The 18,405-nt window shown below is 42.2% G+C and overlaps 2 protein-coding genes across 7 annotated transcripts in view; one reads left to right on the top strand and one right to left on the bottom strand.

Moving 5' to 3' along the window:
• The window catches only part of triobpb (TRIO and F-actin binding protein b), a 373,748-nt gene that overhangs the window by 224,761 nt on the left and 130,582 nt on the right, over positions 1-18,405 (bottom strand). For all 6 annotated transcript variants that reach the window (XM_072588503.1, XM_072588505.1, XM_072588506.1 and 3 more), the window contains 3 exons: positions 16,952-17,035; positions 14,922-14,999; positions 13,353-13,436 (listed from right to left, as the gene is read on the bottom strand). In XM_072588503.1, coding sequence (XP_072444604.1) covers positions 13,353-13,436; positions 14,922-14,999; positions 16,952-17,035 — 246 coding nt within the window. The remainder of the gene's footprint in view (positions 1-13,352; positions 13,437-14,921; positions 15,000-16,951; positions 17,036-18,405) is intronic.
• LOC140488938 (profilin-3-like) lies at positions 6,770-7,183 on the top strand. Its single transcript, XM_072588157.1, has one exon. The coding sequence runs from the start codon at positions 6,770-6,772 to the stop codon at positions 7,181-7,183; it is 414 nt and encodes a 137-aa protein (XP_072444258.1).

Below are 18,405 nucleotides of genomic sequence, written 5' to 3'. Positions count from 1 at the left end.
CTACTTCTTCTCTCCCAGAAAGAAGACAACATGCCACAAGGAAGCATACTTCATAGCCATAATTCACCTCAGGTAGGGTACATTGGCAGACAGAATTACTTTACACCTCCTACCCTCAGCATTGACTGACAAGCAGCTCCCATTACTCCAGGCAGTGCCAATGCTCCAGTGGTAGTTCCCACCAGGAGAAGTCCGAAGAGGATCACTGTTACCCTATTATGATAAGTTCTCATTCCTAGTATTATTTTCATGAATACTTTCTATACCCTTGCATTATCATATAATGATCCAAAATATATTTTTAACCACTCAAATCCTTTTAATGCAACATCATGTTGAAGTTAATGGACAAGTTAGTTTCTCCAATAAACAATAATGCAAGATCTGTGATCTGGGAACTCTTTGACATTAAAGCTTTTCTAAGGTGACATATCAAGATTATGATTTAGAGGTGCCGGTGTTGGACTGGGGTGGACAAAGTTAAAAATCACACAACATCAGGTTATAGTCCAACAGGTTTATTTGGAAGCATTAGCTTTCGAGGCACTGCCTCTTCATCGGGTGGTTGTGGAGCAGGTCCAGAAGACACCGAATTTATAGCAAAAGGGTTACGGTGTCATGGAGTTGGAATGATACATTAAGCAAATATATCATTACAACTCTGTGACACTGTAACCCTTCTACGATAAATTCTGTGTCTTCTGGACCTGCTCCACAACCACCCGATGAAGAGGCAGTGCCTCGAAAGCTAGTGCTTCCAAATAAACCTGTTAGACTATAACCTGGTGTTGTGTGATTTTTAACTATGTCAAGATTAGAAATACATTTGAATGTCTTCACATTGTATCCTATAACTTGGTTAAAAAAAAGTTACATGTTGGAATAAAAAAGCACCTTCCAAAGAGCAAACAAGGTTTAACAAATTTGGTGCTGCAAATGTGAGGCAGGAGATGTAGCTGTCCATGAAGTATTTTGTATTTTTCAATGATGTATCTGACAATAGATAACAGTGGACCTGAGAGACCCATGTAAAAGTCCTGGGGCAGTTTTGTGCCAGGCTCTTTATTGTGCTATCCTAGATTATGTTTACAGGACAAAGCTTTAGCAAATTAAAGCTTTTTGTAAAAAGAAGTGTGTTTAGCTGTGATATTTTGCAAGTTTAAGGAATAGGATGGAAGTCAATGGAATCAATTAGAGATGTCAAAGATGAAAGGGGCAATTAGAGAAGCGAGAGACAATTTTGCAGAAGATAATTTTTACCCCCAAAAAATCAACTGCCTTCAGTTCATACAAGGTTAAAATGTGAAAATCACAAATCTGAACACAAGCTGGTTGAACATTTAATGCAGGGAAAATAATGGGTAAAAATTTTAAATTTAACCCAGACTGGCCTTGGGTAACTAAAAAGATCAAAACTTTTGCCCTGTCACTCGGTTTGGCTGACCTACCAATTCAGCCTCAAAATCAGCAGTGGACACCAAGCCAACATCTCCTTTCCCCAACCACCTTTCCAACTCATCCCTCCCATATTCCTGCTTACCTGCAACCTCTGACCGCACACTGATGATTCTGATCTTTCACCAACTCAACATCGCTCCTTTCAATCCAAAATACATACCGCTTTGCCTCAATCAACCAACACTTTGATCGCCTCCTCACTCTCCGTCCCATGTACCAACATTTCCCATACCCCTGCTCCCTCCCCCTCCAAACTCCGCAGCTGAAGCCTTACAGCGGAAATCCAGCCAACTTGTCAATCTGGGAGACTGTAGACAGCCAATGGAGATAAAAGAAGTTAAATAAAATGTTGTTAAATGCGGCAGGGTCTTGGGGCCACCCATCCATCCAAGTTACTAAGCTCCTAAAGAGTAATTACGCTACCCTTTCTCTTCCACATAAAAATGAATATACAAATTAGGAGCAATTGTAGGCCATTCAACCCATCAATAATGCTCCATTATTTCATGTAACCATGGTTGATTGTATTGTAACCTCAAATCTACGTTCTTGCCTATGCCCTGATAAACATTTTATTCCCTTGTTTAACAAGAATCTATCAGTAATAGAACAAATAGTTAAGGATGCTGAACATCTGAAATAAACAAAAAACAGAAACTGGAGAAACTCAGCAAGTCTGACAGCATCTAGAAAGAGAAAACAGAGTTAATATTTTGAGTCGAAAGAAAGTTGGGGCAGAGACAATCATCAGGTGTTAACCAGCCCCGGGTGTGACTTGCACTCCCAACTGTAAGGAAGATCCACTTACAAGACTTGCTGATCAACCAAACGGTCTGCACCTCTCCAGTCACGGCAGCACCACCAGGAGTGATGATCGTTGCTGGGACTGTAGCCATTTGCCAGCGGTAAGAAGCCATGTTGCCTGGCAGAGAGGTACACCCCTCAACTCACCACTGGGCCTTAATTCTCACTGCCACAAGTTAAATACTAGCAGTGGCAGAAGTTAGTGGGGTATGTAACCCAATTCCACCTCCATGGACTAAGGGACTGTGAAATTTGGAAATCATCAGTAAGAGAAAGTCACAGCAGTTTTAGAGGGTAACCTGGGAAAGATGAAGAGTCGCTTGAATGAGTAGTCAGGGATCCCTTCACACTACATCATTCACCCATTCCATACAGAAACAGGGAACAGTCAAGAATTGGGCAGGAGGGGATAGGGTTGAGTGCAAGCATGGGTTGTCAGCTATGAAGAGTCATCAAAACACTGAAGTAGACCGTTCAGCCCATCAAATCCATGCCTACTCTCTTTAGAATGATCAACTTAGCTCTTACATTTCTTGGTCAAAGCCCACAATCTGTGTCCCGTAATTCTTGTCCAATCAGTGAATACATAGGACTTTGTCCAACTTTTCTCAGCCTTCCATCATCTTGTGGTGGGTTACAGTTATCTCAGGAAGCCCAAGTTGCTGTGTCAATATATACTTTTATCTGCATGTTGCAATCTGGTGCTATTGCTTCTGGGAGTCTTTCTGACTTTTCTCATCTGCCATTGGTGTGTCAGAAGGATTTGCAGATTAATACTCAATGTGTTTGGCTTCATTGAGAACGTACCTTCCTTGAGTGTCAAGTCCTGGAGTGGGACTTGAACCTGGAGATTCTGATTCAGAGGTAAAGATATTCGCCACTGTGCCTCAGGATTTGAGCTCCTCACATAATTTTGTAAATCTATATCAAATTTACCCTCATCCAATCTATTCAACAAGCTCAGCCCTGGTTTCTTTAACTTTGAGATTTTGAATGGGTAAAGAATGGGGTCAGGTGACAACCAATCAAAACTCAAAAAGTATGAATGGAAGGAAAATACTATAACTTAATCAATGAAAGTATATAGGAGGAGAAAAGGGATGATTCTGACCCTTTACTCCTGCTCGAAGTCTCAGGAGTTTAGGATTCTTTAAGACTGTAAATGCTCACTCTACTGTGACTGACTACACTTCCTTTCAGGGGTTGTATGTTTTTGCTTTTGCGCAATGCTATAAAGGTTGTGTTCGATTGAGAGTGCTTACTTTAATTCAGTTAAGTTTAACATTCCTTAAATATTATTTGGAATGGTGCCTAAAGAACAATTTGTAAATTTGCTAATTTTGATAATTTCATCGATTCTAAACTGTAGTCATTTTCAGATATTGCTTTAAATGCAATTCACATTTAGGTGAGATTAACTAACCTCATTATAATGTGAAAACCAGATTTTTATTTATTAGTGATTATCTTTATGGCCTTTAGTCCTGGTCTTTTACTATTATACCAAGCCTTTTTAAAAAATTTTAAACATCACATTATCCCTCGTTCTTCTTCCATATAACTTTCACAATCTATTTTGACAATCCCTCAGTTTTAGTATCATTTGGGCAAATCTTTGCACTTTCTCCCATGCCTTCACACCCTTTTCATATTCAGTATTTTACGCACAATCTGAAAGGCTGAAACGCAAGTTTAACCAATAAAGTCCCTCTGTTCTCAGTAGGTTATGCACTTGGAAAACCTGAACATATTTTATTGGAGTTAATTGAATAGGTTCCAACCACTCAAAAAATGTACAGTATACGGTTGAAGAGAAATAACATTTAAAAACAACATTTTTAATAAATATAACAACATCCTTTGGGAAATATTAGTTAAGGACATAAATATATAACATTTGTCACACTTACCTTTATTAAATTATGCACTAAATTGTAACAATAATGGACACCATGGGCAAACAATCCAGGGAGCAGTATGGCAAACCATATGCAAACTGTAAACCTTTTAGGAGAAAGTGAGGACTGCAGATGCTGGAGATCAGAGCTGAAAATGTGTTGCCGGAAAAGCGCAGCAGGTCAGGTAGCATCCAAGGAGCAGGAGAATCGACGTTTTGGGCATCAGCCCTTCTTCAGGAATTCCTGAAGAAGGGCTGATGCCCAAAACGTCGATTCTCCTGTTCCTTGGATGCTGCCTGACCTGCTGCGCTTTTCCAGCGACACATTTTCAGCTGTAAACCTTTTACTCCAGGAACTACAGTGCAGCACATCATGAAGACCTTACGTACATTAGGCCTTTTTAAAAAACATTTATTTAGACTCATTTTCATTTTATTGGCATTTTCTCCAAGTTTACTTCAATATGTTTCTGAAAACCATGGATAAGAAAACAGTGGGAATCACAATGGTCAAAATAGTATACAGAATATTTTGCACAGATAAGAAAATTCACAAATGATGAAGATGTGAATGGCAATACTTATTTTTTGTTCATTTATGGGATGTGGGTGACACTGGCTAGGCACGTATTCAGTGCTCATCCCTAATTACCCTTGAGAAGGTGACAGTGAGTTCAATCAATCTGGTGTAGCCACACCTACACTGGTTGTAGTCCTACAATGGTGTCTGGGAGAGAATACTAGGGTTTTGACCCCGTAACAATGAAGAACTGGCAATATATTTCCAAAATGATGGTGAGTGATTTGAAGGGGAACTTGCAGGTGGTGGTGTTCCACATGTCTGCTTTTCAATTCTATCCCTCAATAATTGAACCATGACCCTGTCTGCTTTATTAATAAGACTACAAGACATAAGAGAAGTCCATCAAGTCTGCTCTGCCATTCAACGTGATTGTGGCTGATCTGATAGTCCTCAACTCCACTTTCCTTTATTTTCCCTTAAACTTTGATTCCCTTCCTGACTAAAAGTCGGTCTATCTCAGCCTTGATTATACTGAATGACCAAGTCTCGAAAGCCCTCTGCAGTAATGAATTCCATAGATTCACTACACTCTGAGAGAAGAAAAAAATCTTTCTCAACTGTCTTAAATGGATGACCTCATTCTGAAATTATGCCCTATGATCCTACAGTAAAACACAAGGGGAAACAAACTTGCCACATCCACCCTTCAAGTCCCCTAAGAATCTTCTATGCTTCAATAAGGCCTCTCATTCTTCTAAATTCTGGTTTGCTCCTTTCAGTAACAAAAACAGAAATTGCTGGAAAAGCTCAGCACCTTCGGTAGCATCTGTGGAGAGAAATCAGAGATAAAGTTTCAGGTCGAGTGACCCTTCTTCAGAACTTTCAGGTTTTGTTTATTTGCATTCCCCCAAATCCCTTTGCTCCTTGACCCCACTTGAACTGTTATTAACCATGGTTAATGTGCCCCCCCACACCTGTTCCTCCTGCCAGTTTATACTTATCTATGTAGAAATCCTACTGCCTCATGATAGAGACCTTCTCCACAGGCCTTTACTGCATGCTGATGTTGTTAGCTATTTCGGAGGTTATGCCAGGTCTTGTGAATCCTGTACAGTTGTGCGTAAGAGTGTAGCACTGAGTCCAAAGAGATCAGATGACTGCAGGTTAAAAGTCTGTGTGAGTTAGGGTGCAGTGGTAGTAACAGTGCATTCTATGTATGTGGGCTACAGATGAATGGCAATGATTTCACAAGGGCTCCTCTTGCATCTGATATGTAAGGTATCTGACATTGCACTCACCACTGAGAGACAGGATCATCTAATTGTCAGAGATAACTTTGCTAGGGTCACAATGGACTTCATGATAAAGGGGGAATGAGGAACAAGTATCTCTAAGATTACAAAGAACACAGGGCTTATGATGGATAAAGAATTCCTGGCTGAAACACCATGTGTGTTATGGAGAAAGGGCCACATATCAAGGGGAATATGTCTCAGCTCAAGTCAGGACCTTTAGCAGAGGAAGGGATGGTAAAGGATCTTTTAAGGCAGAGATGAGGATAATCTTTTCTCTCTGAGGATTGTTAGTCTGAAGAATTCTCTTCCCCAGAAAGTGGTGGAGATTGTGTCATTGAAGTTATTTAAGGCAGAATTAGATAGAGTTTTGGAGAACAGACAGAAAACAGATTTGTGACCACAACTAGATCGCCCTGGTTCTTACTGGATAGGTTAGGTGGTCTGAAGGACTGAATGGCCTAATTCTGCTCCTAAATCGTATGTTCTCAGGATGGGAAGGGGGAGAATCTTATTCATGAAAAGGATACACAAAGAAAAGAATAAATCTTTAAATGCTACGATTGTTGCTGAACCACATAGATGTTAACCACCAGAAGAACATATGACATGATCTCATAAAGAGTGATGTCATTTTGCAGTGATGTCAAGGCTATGTCATGCAGGACATGACACCACTCACAGATGTCACAAAGCCTGAGGACTGTGCAATCCTCTCACAGTATCAAGCTGCTGCTGGTGAGACAGGACCAATACTAGTTTGTGCTTGAAAACAATCTTCGAACGAAGGAGAGGATGTCGGACTGGAAGAATTACATCAACAGTATATTGAAGGATAAGAATGTGGAAGATGCTGCAATTGTGGGTCATGCTGACAACAAGTCTGTTTGGGCTTCGAAGCCCGGAGGTGTGCTGGCAGCCATCTCCCCACAGGAGGTCAGCATGTTAACAGGACAAGATCGCAAGGCTTTCCTACAAACTGGCATCACCATCGGGGGAAAGAAATGTTCTGTCATCAGGGACAACCTCATGGTCAACAATGATGGAGTGATGGATGTGAGGATGAAGGGTGGTCAAGGCAAGAGCATCTGCATCGGCAAAACCATCAAAACCATGGTGTTTGTGATGGGCAAAAAGGGTGTTCATGGTGGAGCACTCAACAAGAAGGTCCACGAAGTGGCCAACTATCTGAAACAGAGGGGCATCTAAAGGGTGGGGTGGGATTTCAGAGAATTTACTAAATTTGCATTAAAATAAGTTGTTAAATGTTGACTGATTCTTCAGATTTGTTTCTTTCTTTAAAAAAAAAGGCACTGCATGCAGGTTTCTGTTATAGACAGGGGGCAGCGGAGGAGAAGACAAATTGATAAAGCTTGAAACCATGATTGACCTCTGTTTAGCTGGTATTCTGGTGACAGCTCTGAGTTCCATTTGGATGAATGCAGCAACATTATTACACAATAAAACCTCTTACAACAATCTTAACTGTCACAACATTGAGCACTGGGAGCTAGAGGTGTGACTGACGACTCAATGATAAAGATCCCTTAAGTCAGTAACCACGGAGACCGGAAGAGGGTGTTATTTTCCCAAAACTGTGGAATTCAAACCTCCAGAATTAGGATGAAGCCATACAGGGCTCAGGACAGGAGAAGTAAGTGCAGGTCAGGACATACTACAAACGGGTCAATGCCACAGATAATGTCAAAAATCTCAACACCAAGTTATAGTGCAACAGGTTTACTTGGAAGTACTAGCTTTCAGAGTGCTGCTCCTTCATCAGGTAACTAATGGGGCAGAATCAGAATACACAGAATTTATAGCAAAAGATCACTGTGTCATGCAATTAAAATGATATATTGAACAAACCTAGATTGTTCTTAAGTTTTTTCGAATGGGTTGCAGGATTCAGTTCATTAATATCTAAATCTTCTTTTAAGTCACATTCTTAAGGTAACTTAAGATAACTTAAGGTTTTATTTTTTAAAAATGACATCTCAGCTCAGAAAATGTATTAAAAGTGTGAGGTTAAAGTCAGTCTGTATCCCAACCTTGAGTCAGACTGGTTCTATTTCCAAAGTGGAATGTATAAAATAGTACATGGACTGACTGCCTGCAGATTGTGCGCTTTTAGAGCAAAATAGAATGTACCTGCAAATATAATTCTGCAAATGCAAATTCACCCCGTAGACATATGTGTGCGTGTATGCGCGTACACGTGAGGGAGGGAGAATGAGTGTGTGCATGTGAGCGCACGTGAGAGTGTGTGTTTGTGCGTGCTTGGTAGAGTGTATGCATGAGTGTGACGAATTATAAGCCTGTGAGAGGGTGTGTGTGCGGGTGTGAGTGTGGGAGGTGTACTCATGTGTGTGCCTGAGAGAGTGTGTGTATGAGAGACAGGCTGCGTGAGTGTGTAAATATGTAAGAGTGTGTGGATGTGTGAGAGTAAATAGTGTAGTGTGACATGAACCCAAGGTCCTGGTTGAGGCCGTCCTCATGGGCACCGAACTTTGCTACTGCCCTCTGCTGTGCCACTCTGCATTGTTCCATATCCCAAAGTCCGTCTTGGAGGATGGTCACCCGAAGATCTGAGGCCAAATATCCCTGACTGCTAAGTGTTCCCCAACTGGGAGGGAACATCCCTGTCTGGTGTTTGCTGTGCGGTGTCCATTCATCCAATGTCATAGCGTCTGCTCGGTCTCACTAATGTACCAATACCTTGGGGCATCCTTGCCTGCAGCGAATGAGATAGACAATGTTGGCCGAGTCACATGGTGGGTGGTGTCATCACGTGTAATGGCACTATCCATGTCGACACTCTGACATGTCTTGCATTGGTTGCCATGACAGGGTTGTATGGGTGTTGTGGTCAATTTGCTGTGAACAATGGTCTGTTTAAGGTTTGGTGGTTGTTTAAAGGCAAGAAGTGGAGGCGTAGGGGAAGTCTTGGTGAGGTGCTTATCCTCATAGATAATGTGTTACAGCCTGTTTAAAACATGGCACAGTTTTTCTACACCTTGGAAGTACTAGACAACGAAAGATACTCTATCACTTGCATCCCATGTCTGTCTCCTGAGGTGGTCATTAAGGTTTCTCGCTGTGGCACATTGGAACTGGCGATCACTGAGTTGAGCATCGTACCCTGTTCTTATGAGGCTGTCCTTCACCAACTTCAGTTGTCCATCGTGTTCCTCCTCATCTGAACAGATCCTTTGTATGCGTAAGGCTTATCCGTAGGGGATGGCTGTTTTAATATGTTTAAGGTAGTGGGCTACAGAAGTGCAGCATCGTGAGGTTACCCGTGGGTTTGCGGCAGAGTGAAGTACTGAAGTGCCCATCTTAGATGGAGATGTATGTGTCCAAGAATGAGACAGATACTAAAGACTATTCCATAGTAAGTGCGATGGTGGGATGAAACTTTGTTGATATCGCTGTGCATTTGTTTCAGTGATTCCTCACCTTGAGTCCTGAGGAAGAAATTGTTGTCAATATATCTGTTGTGTAATGCTGGTTGGATGTCCCATGCAGCAAAGAAGTCTTGTTCGAACTAGTGCATGAAAATGGTGGCATACTGGGGTGCACATTTGGTCTTTATGGCTGTTCCGTTTGTTTGGATGACCCAGGAGTGGAGAAACTATACCATGTTCTCCGCAGCTTGCAACACATTATCGATGAGGATGATCACCTCACCAAGATCTTTCCTATGCCTCTACTTCTCACCTTTTAACAACCACCAAACCTTAAACAGACCATTGTTAGCAGCAAACTGCCCAGCCTTCAGGACATCGACCACAACACTCATATAACCCTGTCATGGCAACCACTGCAAGACATGTCAGAGTCGATATGGATACCACCATTGCACATGGGGATACTATCCACCATGTACACGTCAGGTACTCATGTGACTCGGCCAACATTGTCTATCTCATGTGCTGCAGGCAAGGATGCACTCAAGATATTGGTACATTGGTGAGACCGAGCAGACGCTACAACAACAGATGAATGGACACCATGCAACAATCGCCAGACATGGATGTTCCCTCCCAGTCAGGGAACACTTCAGCAGTCAGGAACATTCGGCCTCAGATTTTCGGGTCACCATCCTCCAAGGCAGACTTCGGGATATGCAATAATGCAGAGTGGCTGAGCAGAGGCTGACAGCCAAGTTTGGTATCCATAGGGAGGGCCTCAATGAGGACCTTGGGTTATGGTGACGCTACAGGTGACCCCACTACACTATACACACTCTTTCACTCACACACACACACACATTCTTACATACTCACACAGACCCTCTCTTATACACACGCTCTCTCTCAGACATACACACTTACAACTGCGCATACACCCTCTCACAGGCTTTTACATTGTCACACTCCTGTTCGCACACCAGAAACACTCACCCTCTCATGTGCACTTTCTTCTTACCTTAGAAACTAGTTTGTCTGTCTGTGTGTCCCTCTGCCTACATGTGTCAGTCTGTGTTTGCACCTGTGTACATGGGGATACTGAACAATCAGACAAACTTCTGCTGGTAGCCTTTTATACTGCTGTAATGCTGCACAGTGGGTACAGTCCCTATCTCTGATCCAGAAGGTTCATGCCCTACCCAGGTCTTGATGGCCAGGACAGGTTTCAACATGGCCAAACATGGTAAATGCAAGGAAGCTCTCTGGTCAGCCGTGTGGTGGCTAGAAAGTTGGAGCCTCTGCTATCACAATCTGTAACTCTAGACTGGAACATATAATGTTACCACACAACTTGGACCCCACTGAGGGAACCATATACATTAGCAGAGGCCTGAATGGGCAAAGGACCTCAGAAAATGACTGGCAAGAAAGCAACAAGGGGACCAAAGATCACACTTCACGTGGTGACAAATGGTGTGGATAGAAATAATGTTGAAGGGGTTTAAGCAGTTGAGCACCAGATTCACGCTCATTAACATGTCCGTGCATGTGGAGCATTGGAGTGACATGTGAGGTAAAGTAAGGCTGCTCTGAAGAAACAACATTTCCTGAACTAAGACAGATTGTAGGATGAAATTAAGTGGATGGGTATTCTGCAGGAAGTTGAGGGGTGGCACAGAGATGATGAGGTCCATGCAGGAAACTAAAAAGTAGGACCTCAAAAAAAAAGTAGGGCGGCATGGTGGCTTAGTGGTTAGCACTGCTGCCTCACAGCTTCAGGGACTGGAGTTTGATTCCAGCCTTGGACGACTGTCTGCGTGGAGTTTGCACATTCTCCCCGTGTTTGCATGGGTTTCCTCCCACGGCCCAAGGGTGAATTGGCCAAGCTAAATTGCCTAAAGTGTTCAGGGATGTGTAATCAGGGAAAATGTAGAGTAATGGTTCTGGGTGAGATACTCTTTGCAGGCGCAGTGTGGACTTGTTGGGCTGAAGGGCCTATTTCTACACTGTAGGAGTTCTAATTCAAATTCTAATATTAGTTCAAAAGCAGTGATATCTAGATTACTCCCAGTGCCACGTACCAGTGAATGCTGGAACTGCAAAATTGATCTTGTTAATGCTGGCTAAAAATAAGGTACAGAAAAAATTGTAGCAGATTCCAAGGGTAGGGGAAACCTGCACCAAGTGGGAGGTTTGAATTATCACTCAGAGGCTAGCTAGTGCTGTAAGAGAGTATTTAATCAATTTGACAGAGTGAAGGAAACCAGGATGAAGCATCAGACAATCAAGGTGCACTGAGACAAATGGCATGAGAATAAAGATTTGTTCCAAAATAGCAGAGATCAGAAAGGGAACCAATGCAGAGTGCATGGAGTGCACATTTATCACGGCACTGAGAGTGATTAATAAGTTAGTGAGTTAAAGTCATCATGTGGGATTACGATATAATAACAACAGTGGACACTTGACTCCCATCAGGGAAGTAAAGGAAACTGGTTCCTGTTTTCTCCTCAACTTAAGACTTTCCCTGCACCCTCACTGTTCCATGTACCCTTGGCACAGGGACAAGGAAGTACATACTACAGAACAAGACTATGTGCCTTCTTGTGCCTATCCTGGTTCTTTCAAAGTGCTACCCAAATAGCCTCAGTCCACTGCATTTTCAGAAAAACTTTGCAAATCTTTCCTTTTCAAATATATACTCAGCTCCATTTGAAAATACTAATGAGTCTACTTCATGAAGCGCGTTTCAAAATGGAACAACTCACTGGATTAAAAATATTCTCATCTTCTCCTCTGGCTCTTTAGCAAATTATCTTAAATCTCCATCGTCTGGTTACCAACCCTCTTCCCACTGAAAAGAGCTTCTATTTTTAAACTCCATTAAAACCATTCATCAATTTGAACACCTCGACTAAATCACTCAACATTTTCTCAGCTCCAAGTAGAACACTTTCCAACCACTATCGCCACTATCTAGGACAAGAGTAGCAGTTACATGGGAACATCACCACCTGCAAGTTCCCCTCCAAGCCACTCACCATCCTGACTTGGATATACATTGCTGTTAATTTGATGCCTCTGGGTCTAAATCCTAGAACTCCCTCCTGAATAATATTATGGGACTACCTACTCTCAAAGTAATGCAGATGAAGAAGCTTCCAGAGACTCACCACCACCTTCACAAGGACAATGAGGGATGGGTAATAAATGAGGGCCCAGAAAGCAATAACTATATCTCATGAATGAATAAAACAAAAAACAATCACACCTTCTCCAGTTTTGACATGTAATTTAGGTCCTTCAACCCTAGCACCATTATAGCCTGCATACTCACCGAGCACTTGATATCTTCCCAAGGTGTGAGGTTCAGAATTTGACAGAATACTCCAGTTGTGGACTATTTGTGATCTATAAAGATTTAGTATTTTTTTTCCACTGCATTGATTATATACCAACTGTGTTTAAATATATGCAGGACATTAACTGGAGATTCCCTTGAGTCCCTACAACACAGTCTAAAACAGTCTGTCACATCCAATTCTGCCAATACATCGAGAAGTGTTTAAAGATTGGCCTCGTCTATCCTTCACCAACTGGCTTTCTTGATGATAATACTCTTTGTCACTATTTATAAAAGTAGGCTTCAGCAATGTACAGAGTTTCATCAACACACAGAATTCAGACTTGCAACTTTTACCTTTAAATATCATAAGAAAACTGCCATTTCCAAGTGTTCTTCAAGTCACATGAATCCTGACATCGAATTATTCCTTGCCATTCCTTTATTGGCATTGTGTCAGACACCTGGTATTCCTGACCATAAACCACTTAGTGAGCCATCACACAAGCTGCTGTGCAGCCAGGAAAAGATGTAACAGCATCTTCACAGGATATCTAGGGCTGGGCCATCAAGGGTACGTTGCCAGCATCACAGCTCAGGAACAATACAAATATACTCCTACCTTGACAGGCTTGTTACTGCTCTGTCGATGTATGTCTCTGTTCTGTGAATTTGAGGAGATTCTATTTGAGAATCCTCGACCTATCTGCAATGGGGCAGGAAGCAAACAAGTCTTTTAAAGGTTTGGAGAACAGCCCGTTTTTATTTCATATCTACTTTCAACAACCAATTACAAGGAGATCCAATAGGGCAGAATACAAGCTGCATCCAGATAGGTTCTGGCTGACGAATGGGCTCAGGACCTGGTAATTCTCATTGTGTGTGAAAACTCTACCATTCTAACGTGGACTTGTACTGCAGTGACCCTTCATTGTTGCTGGGTCAGAAACCCGAGGATATATTTTCACTTCAAGGATAGAGATGCTGGCGATATGGGAGGAATGGCAGTAGGGAAACAAAGTTTAGGCCTGTTTCTTGGTCTGAAAGCCGCTACAGAGAGGAACCAACCATCCTTTAGAATTTTGATACTGGAGTCCTTTTAAATGACACAGATCCAGGTTTCCTGTCCAATTGAGAGTGCCTAGTGGGCTTTTGAAGCACATGGGGGCCTTTGGGGTTGAAATCAACAGCAGGCCGCATTAATGTGGAGGTAAGATTAGATTAGATTACTTACAGTGTGGAAACAGGCCCTTCGGCCCAACAAGTCCACACCACCCCGCCGAAGCGCAACCCACCCATACCCCTACATCTACCCCTTACCTAATACTACGGGCAATTTAGCATGGCCAATTCACCTGACCTGCACATCTTTGGAGTGTGGGAGGAAACCGGAGCACCCGGAGGAAACCCACGCAGACACAGGGAGAATGTGCAAACTCCACACAGAGAGTCACCTGAGACGGGAATTGAACCCGGGTCTCTGGCGCTGTGAGGCAGCAGTGCTAACCACTGTGCCACCGTGCTGCCCACTAAATGACGCTTCAATATAGAAGCGTCTCTTTTCACTAAGGTTTTAAAAACTTAACCATAAAACAGAACAAGCAGCCTGATCACCGTGGTGAGGGTGGTTACTGACACACAGGGAGGCAGGGAAGACTTGCAAATCTGCCCAGAGCACTGGCACTCTAGACTTTATTGATGCCATCAGTTTATATGGCTCCTCTGTATTGTTTGGATACTGAAGACTGACTGGAAAGTCTCAGCTAATCTCCTTTAACCATAGTTAAATAAGGCTCTTAATGAATCCAACTGGCTATCTTGCAGGCCCACAAATTCACATCCACAAAAACAGGAAACCAGGGGTATAGGTTTGGGATACTAGCACAGGCCCATGTCAGTAATTTCCACTTTCATCAGAGCCCGGAAAGCCAGCTACCAAAATTCCATCCCAAACATGATGGTTGGAACTCCATCAAACAGACCACAGATGTACCAGAAGCTATTTCAGGGAGACTCTGCAAGAATAACTAGGGAAGGGTGGAATAAATATATTACTGCCATCTCCACTGGTTGGGGAGTTTAGGACGTGGGGTGGTTCAAGCGGCTGAATGGTCTCCTCTTTTCTAATGTTCCTAATGCAGCCTTGTCAATAACAATCACATTTAGAGAACAAACACAAAGATGGTCTCACCTTTTCATAGTTATCACTATGCTGCACATCTCTGCTCAATGAGTTCGAGAAGGTTCTATTTGAGAATCCTCGATTTGTCTGTAATGGGACATGAAGCAAACAAGTAATTTTAAATGTTTGGAGAACAGTCTATTTATATTTTCACTTCATAGCTTCTTCCAACAACTAAGAGCAAGCAGAGCCCCGACAGGGCAAAGGATTAGCAGCATCTAAAAAGGTTCTACACGAAGAATGGCCCCAGGGCCTGCAGATCCTCATTGCATGTGGGAGCATTCTCAGCAATCATATTGATGAAGTCTAGACACAAACCTAGGGGCACTTTGAAACGATTGGAGAAACAGTAACAATTGTAGGTATTTCACACTCAGTAGGGAGACATACTGTTCACATCGGTTCAAACGTAAGGTTCATTTTCCCAGATTATGTCTAAGGAATTTTCATTCAAATTAGTGCCTGCAGCTAATGGCACTGCTGTTGTTGTACTGGCTAAAGGACTCACTGCAGCATTTCATCAAGCTCACTCCCACAATATCTCCCAGCCTTGCAACCTCAGTCACCAAAATTGCAAAAGCCCCACTGCTTTTGAATTACTTTCCGAGTTCCCACCGTCCTGATTTGGACATGTATCATATGGCTTCTCCACTGTCACTCCAAACACCAGAGTGAATCCACTGACACCCACTTGGATTATTGCATTTGAAAGAGGAAGCCCAGAAAACTCTTCTTGGGGTAATTAACAATGTAAAGTCGATTGATTTCCACTAGACCTGGCTCAGTACTAGCCAAGCTGAAGCTCTTTTATATAAAATGTGCAGCTCACGGGGGAGATATGACAGATAGCAAACAACCTGATATGAGTAGTTTCTCGGAGCATGTGAGAGCTGGAGCCTCAATAAAAAATTCAACGCTATGGTGTCAAATAGGGATATTAAAAATTACTAGTGTAAAGGAGAAAATGGACAACTTTTTTGGCTTTCCTCAGTTGTCATACCCAATCTGTCAGTGAGACTCAAACCCCACCAAACCATTCACAGTCTACAAAAATGCCAGGCATTCAATCAGAGTCTTCCTGGCTTTTTTTCCCCTCAAGGAATTATCACCTTTCTTTCATATTTTTACATTTAAGTCAAAGACTTGGATGGACACTCAGAGGCCTTACCCCCAACAAGGTGACCTCTAATAACTGTGTCGTCTTATTATAATAGTTCTGTGAGGTGGAATTTAACTGAAGCAAACGTATCAAATGAAGGTTAAACATAACAATTACTTCATTGGAATACAGGATGGTGGCACAGTGGTTAGCACTGCTGCTTCACAGCGCCAGAGACCCGGGTTCAATTCCCGCCTCAGGCAACTCGCAACTCTCTGTGTGGAGTTTGCACATTCTCCCCGTGTCTGCGTGGGTTTCCTCCGGGTGCTCCGGTTTCCCCCCACAGTCCAAAAATGTGCAGGTTACGTGAATTGGCCACGCTAAATTGCCCGTAGTGTTGGATGAAGGGGTAAATACAGGGGAATGGGTCTGGGTGGGTTACGCTTCGGCGGGTCGGTGTGGACTTGTTGGGCTGAAGGGCCTGTTTCCACACTGTAAGTAATCTAATCTAACCTAGGATCTAAGGGAAAATAGGCCATTTAGCCTTTGAGCCTGCTCCAATAATGTTATGGATGATCTGTTTATAATCTCACTTCATTTTCCTCTGCTCCCCATCACTCTTAACTCCTCAGCAGGTTTAGCAGCATCTGTGGAGAAATGGAGTAAATGTTTCGAATCTGGTATGATTCTTCTTCAGAGCTGAATTATTTAGCTGATTTAATGTGAAATCAATTGTTAATTTTATATCTGATGTGAAGCTATTTGTTAAGCAATCTATTAAGGGTTAAGAGGCAAGGTCAGGATTTTGGAATGTTAAAGACCAGCAATAATCAACTGGTTAGTGGAACAGACTCAAGGAGTTGCATCACCTCCTCCTGTTTCTAATGCAACCTTGTCAGTGTCAATCAAGTTCCAAGAACAAACACAAAAATGCTCTTACCTTATCATAGTTATCAGATGCCTCCATATAAATATCTCTATTTAGTGAGTTCAAGGACATTCGACTTGAAAACCCTCGATCTGTCTGCAATGCAGTAAAAAGAAAACAAGTGTTATAACAGTTTGGAGAACAAGACAGTAATTTAGTTTTCCATTTCTTAGCTTCTTCTAGTGACTGCAAATGGTATTTGAGATTACTGAATGACATTGTCAGTTAACAAAGGATAAATAGGTCACTATTGCATAAGGTGATCTCAATATTCATAATCATATTGTGAACTTCACCCATTTTTACAGGTTTACTTTGATGAAAAGCCAGGAGTGGATATTTTTGATTGGTAGGTACTATTCGTGTATTGTTAGTCAAAAGAGAGAATAACGTGAAAACAATGGATATCAATATCAGAGAAGCAAGCACATCACTGCACAGACAGAGGAGCTGGCATTGACAAGTTAGCCAATTGGAGTGAACACTCCATCCAGCAGCAGAAATCTGTGGCATTTAAGCATAAAAGGATGCTGCAACCAGTCCTCTATCTTTGACTGGATCTGAAGGCCTGAAGGGTTTACAGTGATGGGGGATTAACCATTATTGAGTCTTGTTTTAACAGAATGCAGCTTATTGCATGATAGCAATCTGTTACAAGCTACACTCATACATCAGACATTCTTTCTCCTGCTCCTCGGATGCTGCGTGACCTGCTGTGCTTTTCCAGCAACACACTCTCAACTGCAGTCTATGATTTTCTACCTTATTACCACCTATGTCACATCATGAAACTGGACGCAGCTTAGTGCAGACTCCATCATTAACCCTTTCAGAACCATTACCTAAACAACAAGACCAGCCAGCAGCTCTAATGGGGCAAAGGAGTAAGCAGTTTCTAGTTAGGTTCTGGGTAGTTTTGTTGTACAAGAAATCATTTTGATGCAGTCTATAAGCGGCTCTAGAATTCAGTGTTTGGAAAATTCACACCTCAATTCCAGAGGAAACTCGATTATCCAGCATTCGATTCTCCGAATTTCGGATTATCTGAACAAGATCACAAGGTCCCAATGATTGGCTAAACTATGTCATCCAGCATTTGATTATCTGATCATTTGATTATCCGAACAAATATGCCCCGCTGTGTCGTTCCGATAATCGAAGTTCCTCTGTATTTCGTAAAAGAGCAAAGAGTGGAACTAGTCCATATAACAGAAGTGAAACCAGCTTTTAACCAATGGACTGCTGATTCATCACTGCTCAATCTTCTTTTCTTCATATTGATTCGCTGACCTTTTCTGAGACTCATTTCTTAGTCTCACTGAGACTCAGAGTCTTCAAAACCTTGTCAACATTTTCCATCTCAACTGAAAATAGAAACTACTTGGGCAATAAAGCAGCTGGTGATCACTAAATGCCATTTTCACCTTGCCAGTGTCATCCTTATTTTAAGGATTGATACAAAAACA

This window comes from Chiloscyllium punctatum, chromosome 18, assembly GCF_047496795.1.
Source record: "Chiloscyllium punctatum isolate Juve2018m chromosome 18, sChiPun1.3, whole genome shotgun sequence".
Taxonomy (NCBI): Eukaryota; Metazoa; Chordata; class Chondrichthyes; order Orectolobiformes; family Hemiscylliidae; genus Chiloscyllium; species Chiloscyllium punctatum.
This window is presented reverse-complemented; position numbering and strand designations above follow the sequence as displayed.

What these genes read in the sequence shown, in the direction of transcription:
- LOC140488938 (XM_072588157.1), top strand. Translation starts at nt 6,770, where the DNA reads ATGTCGGACTGGAAGAATTACATCAACAGTATATTGAAGGATAAGAAT.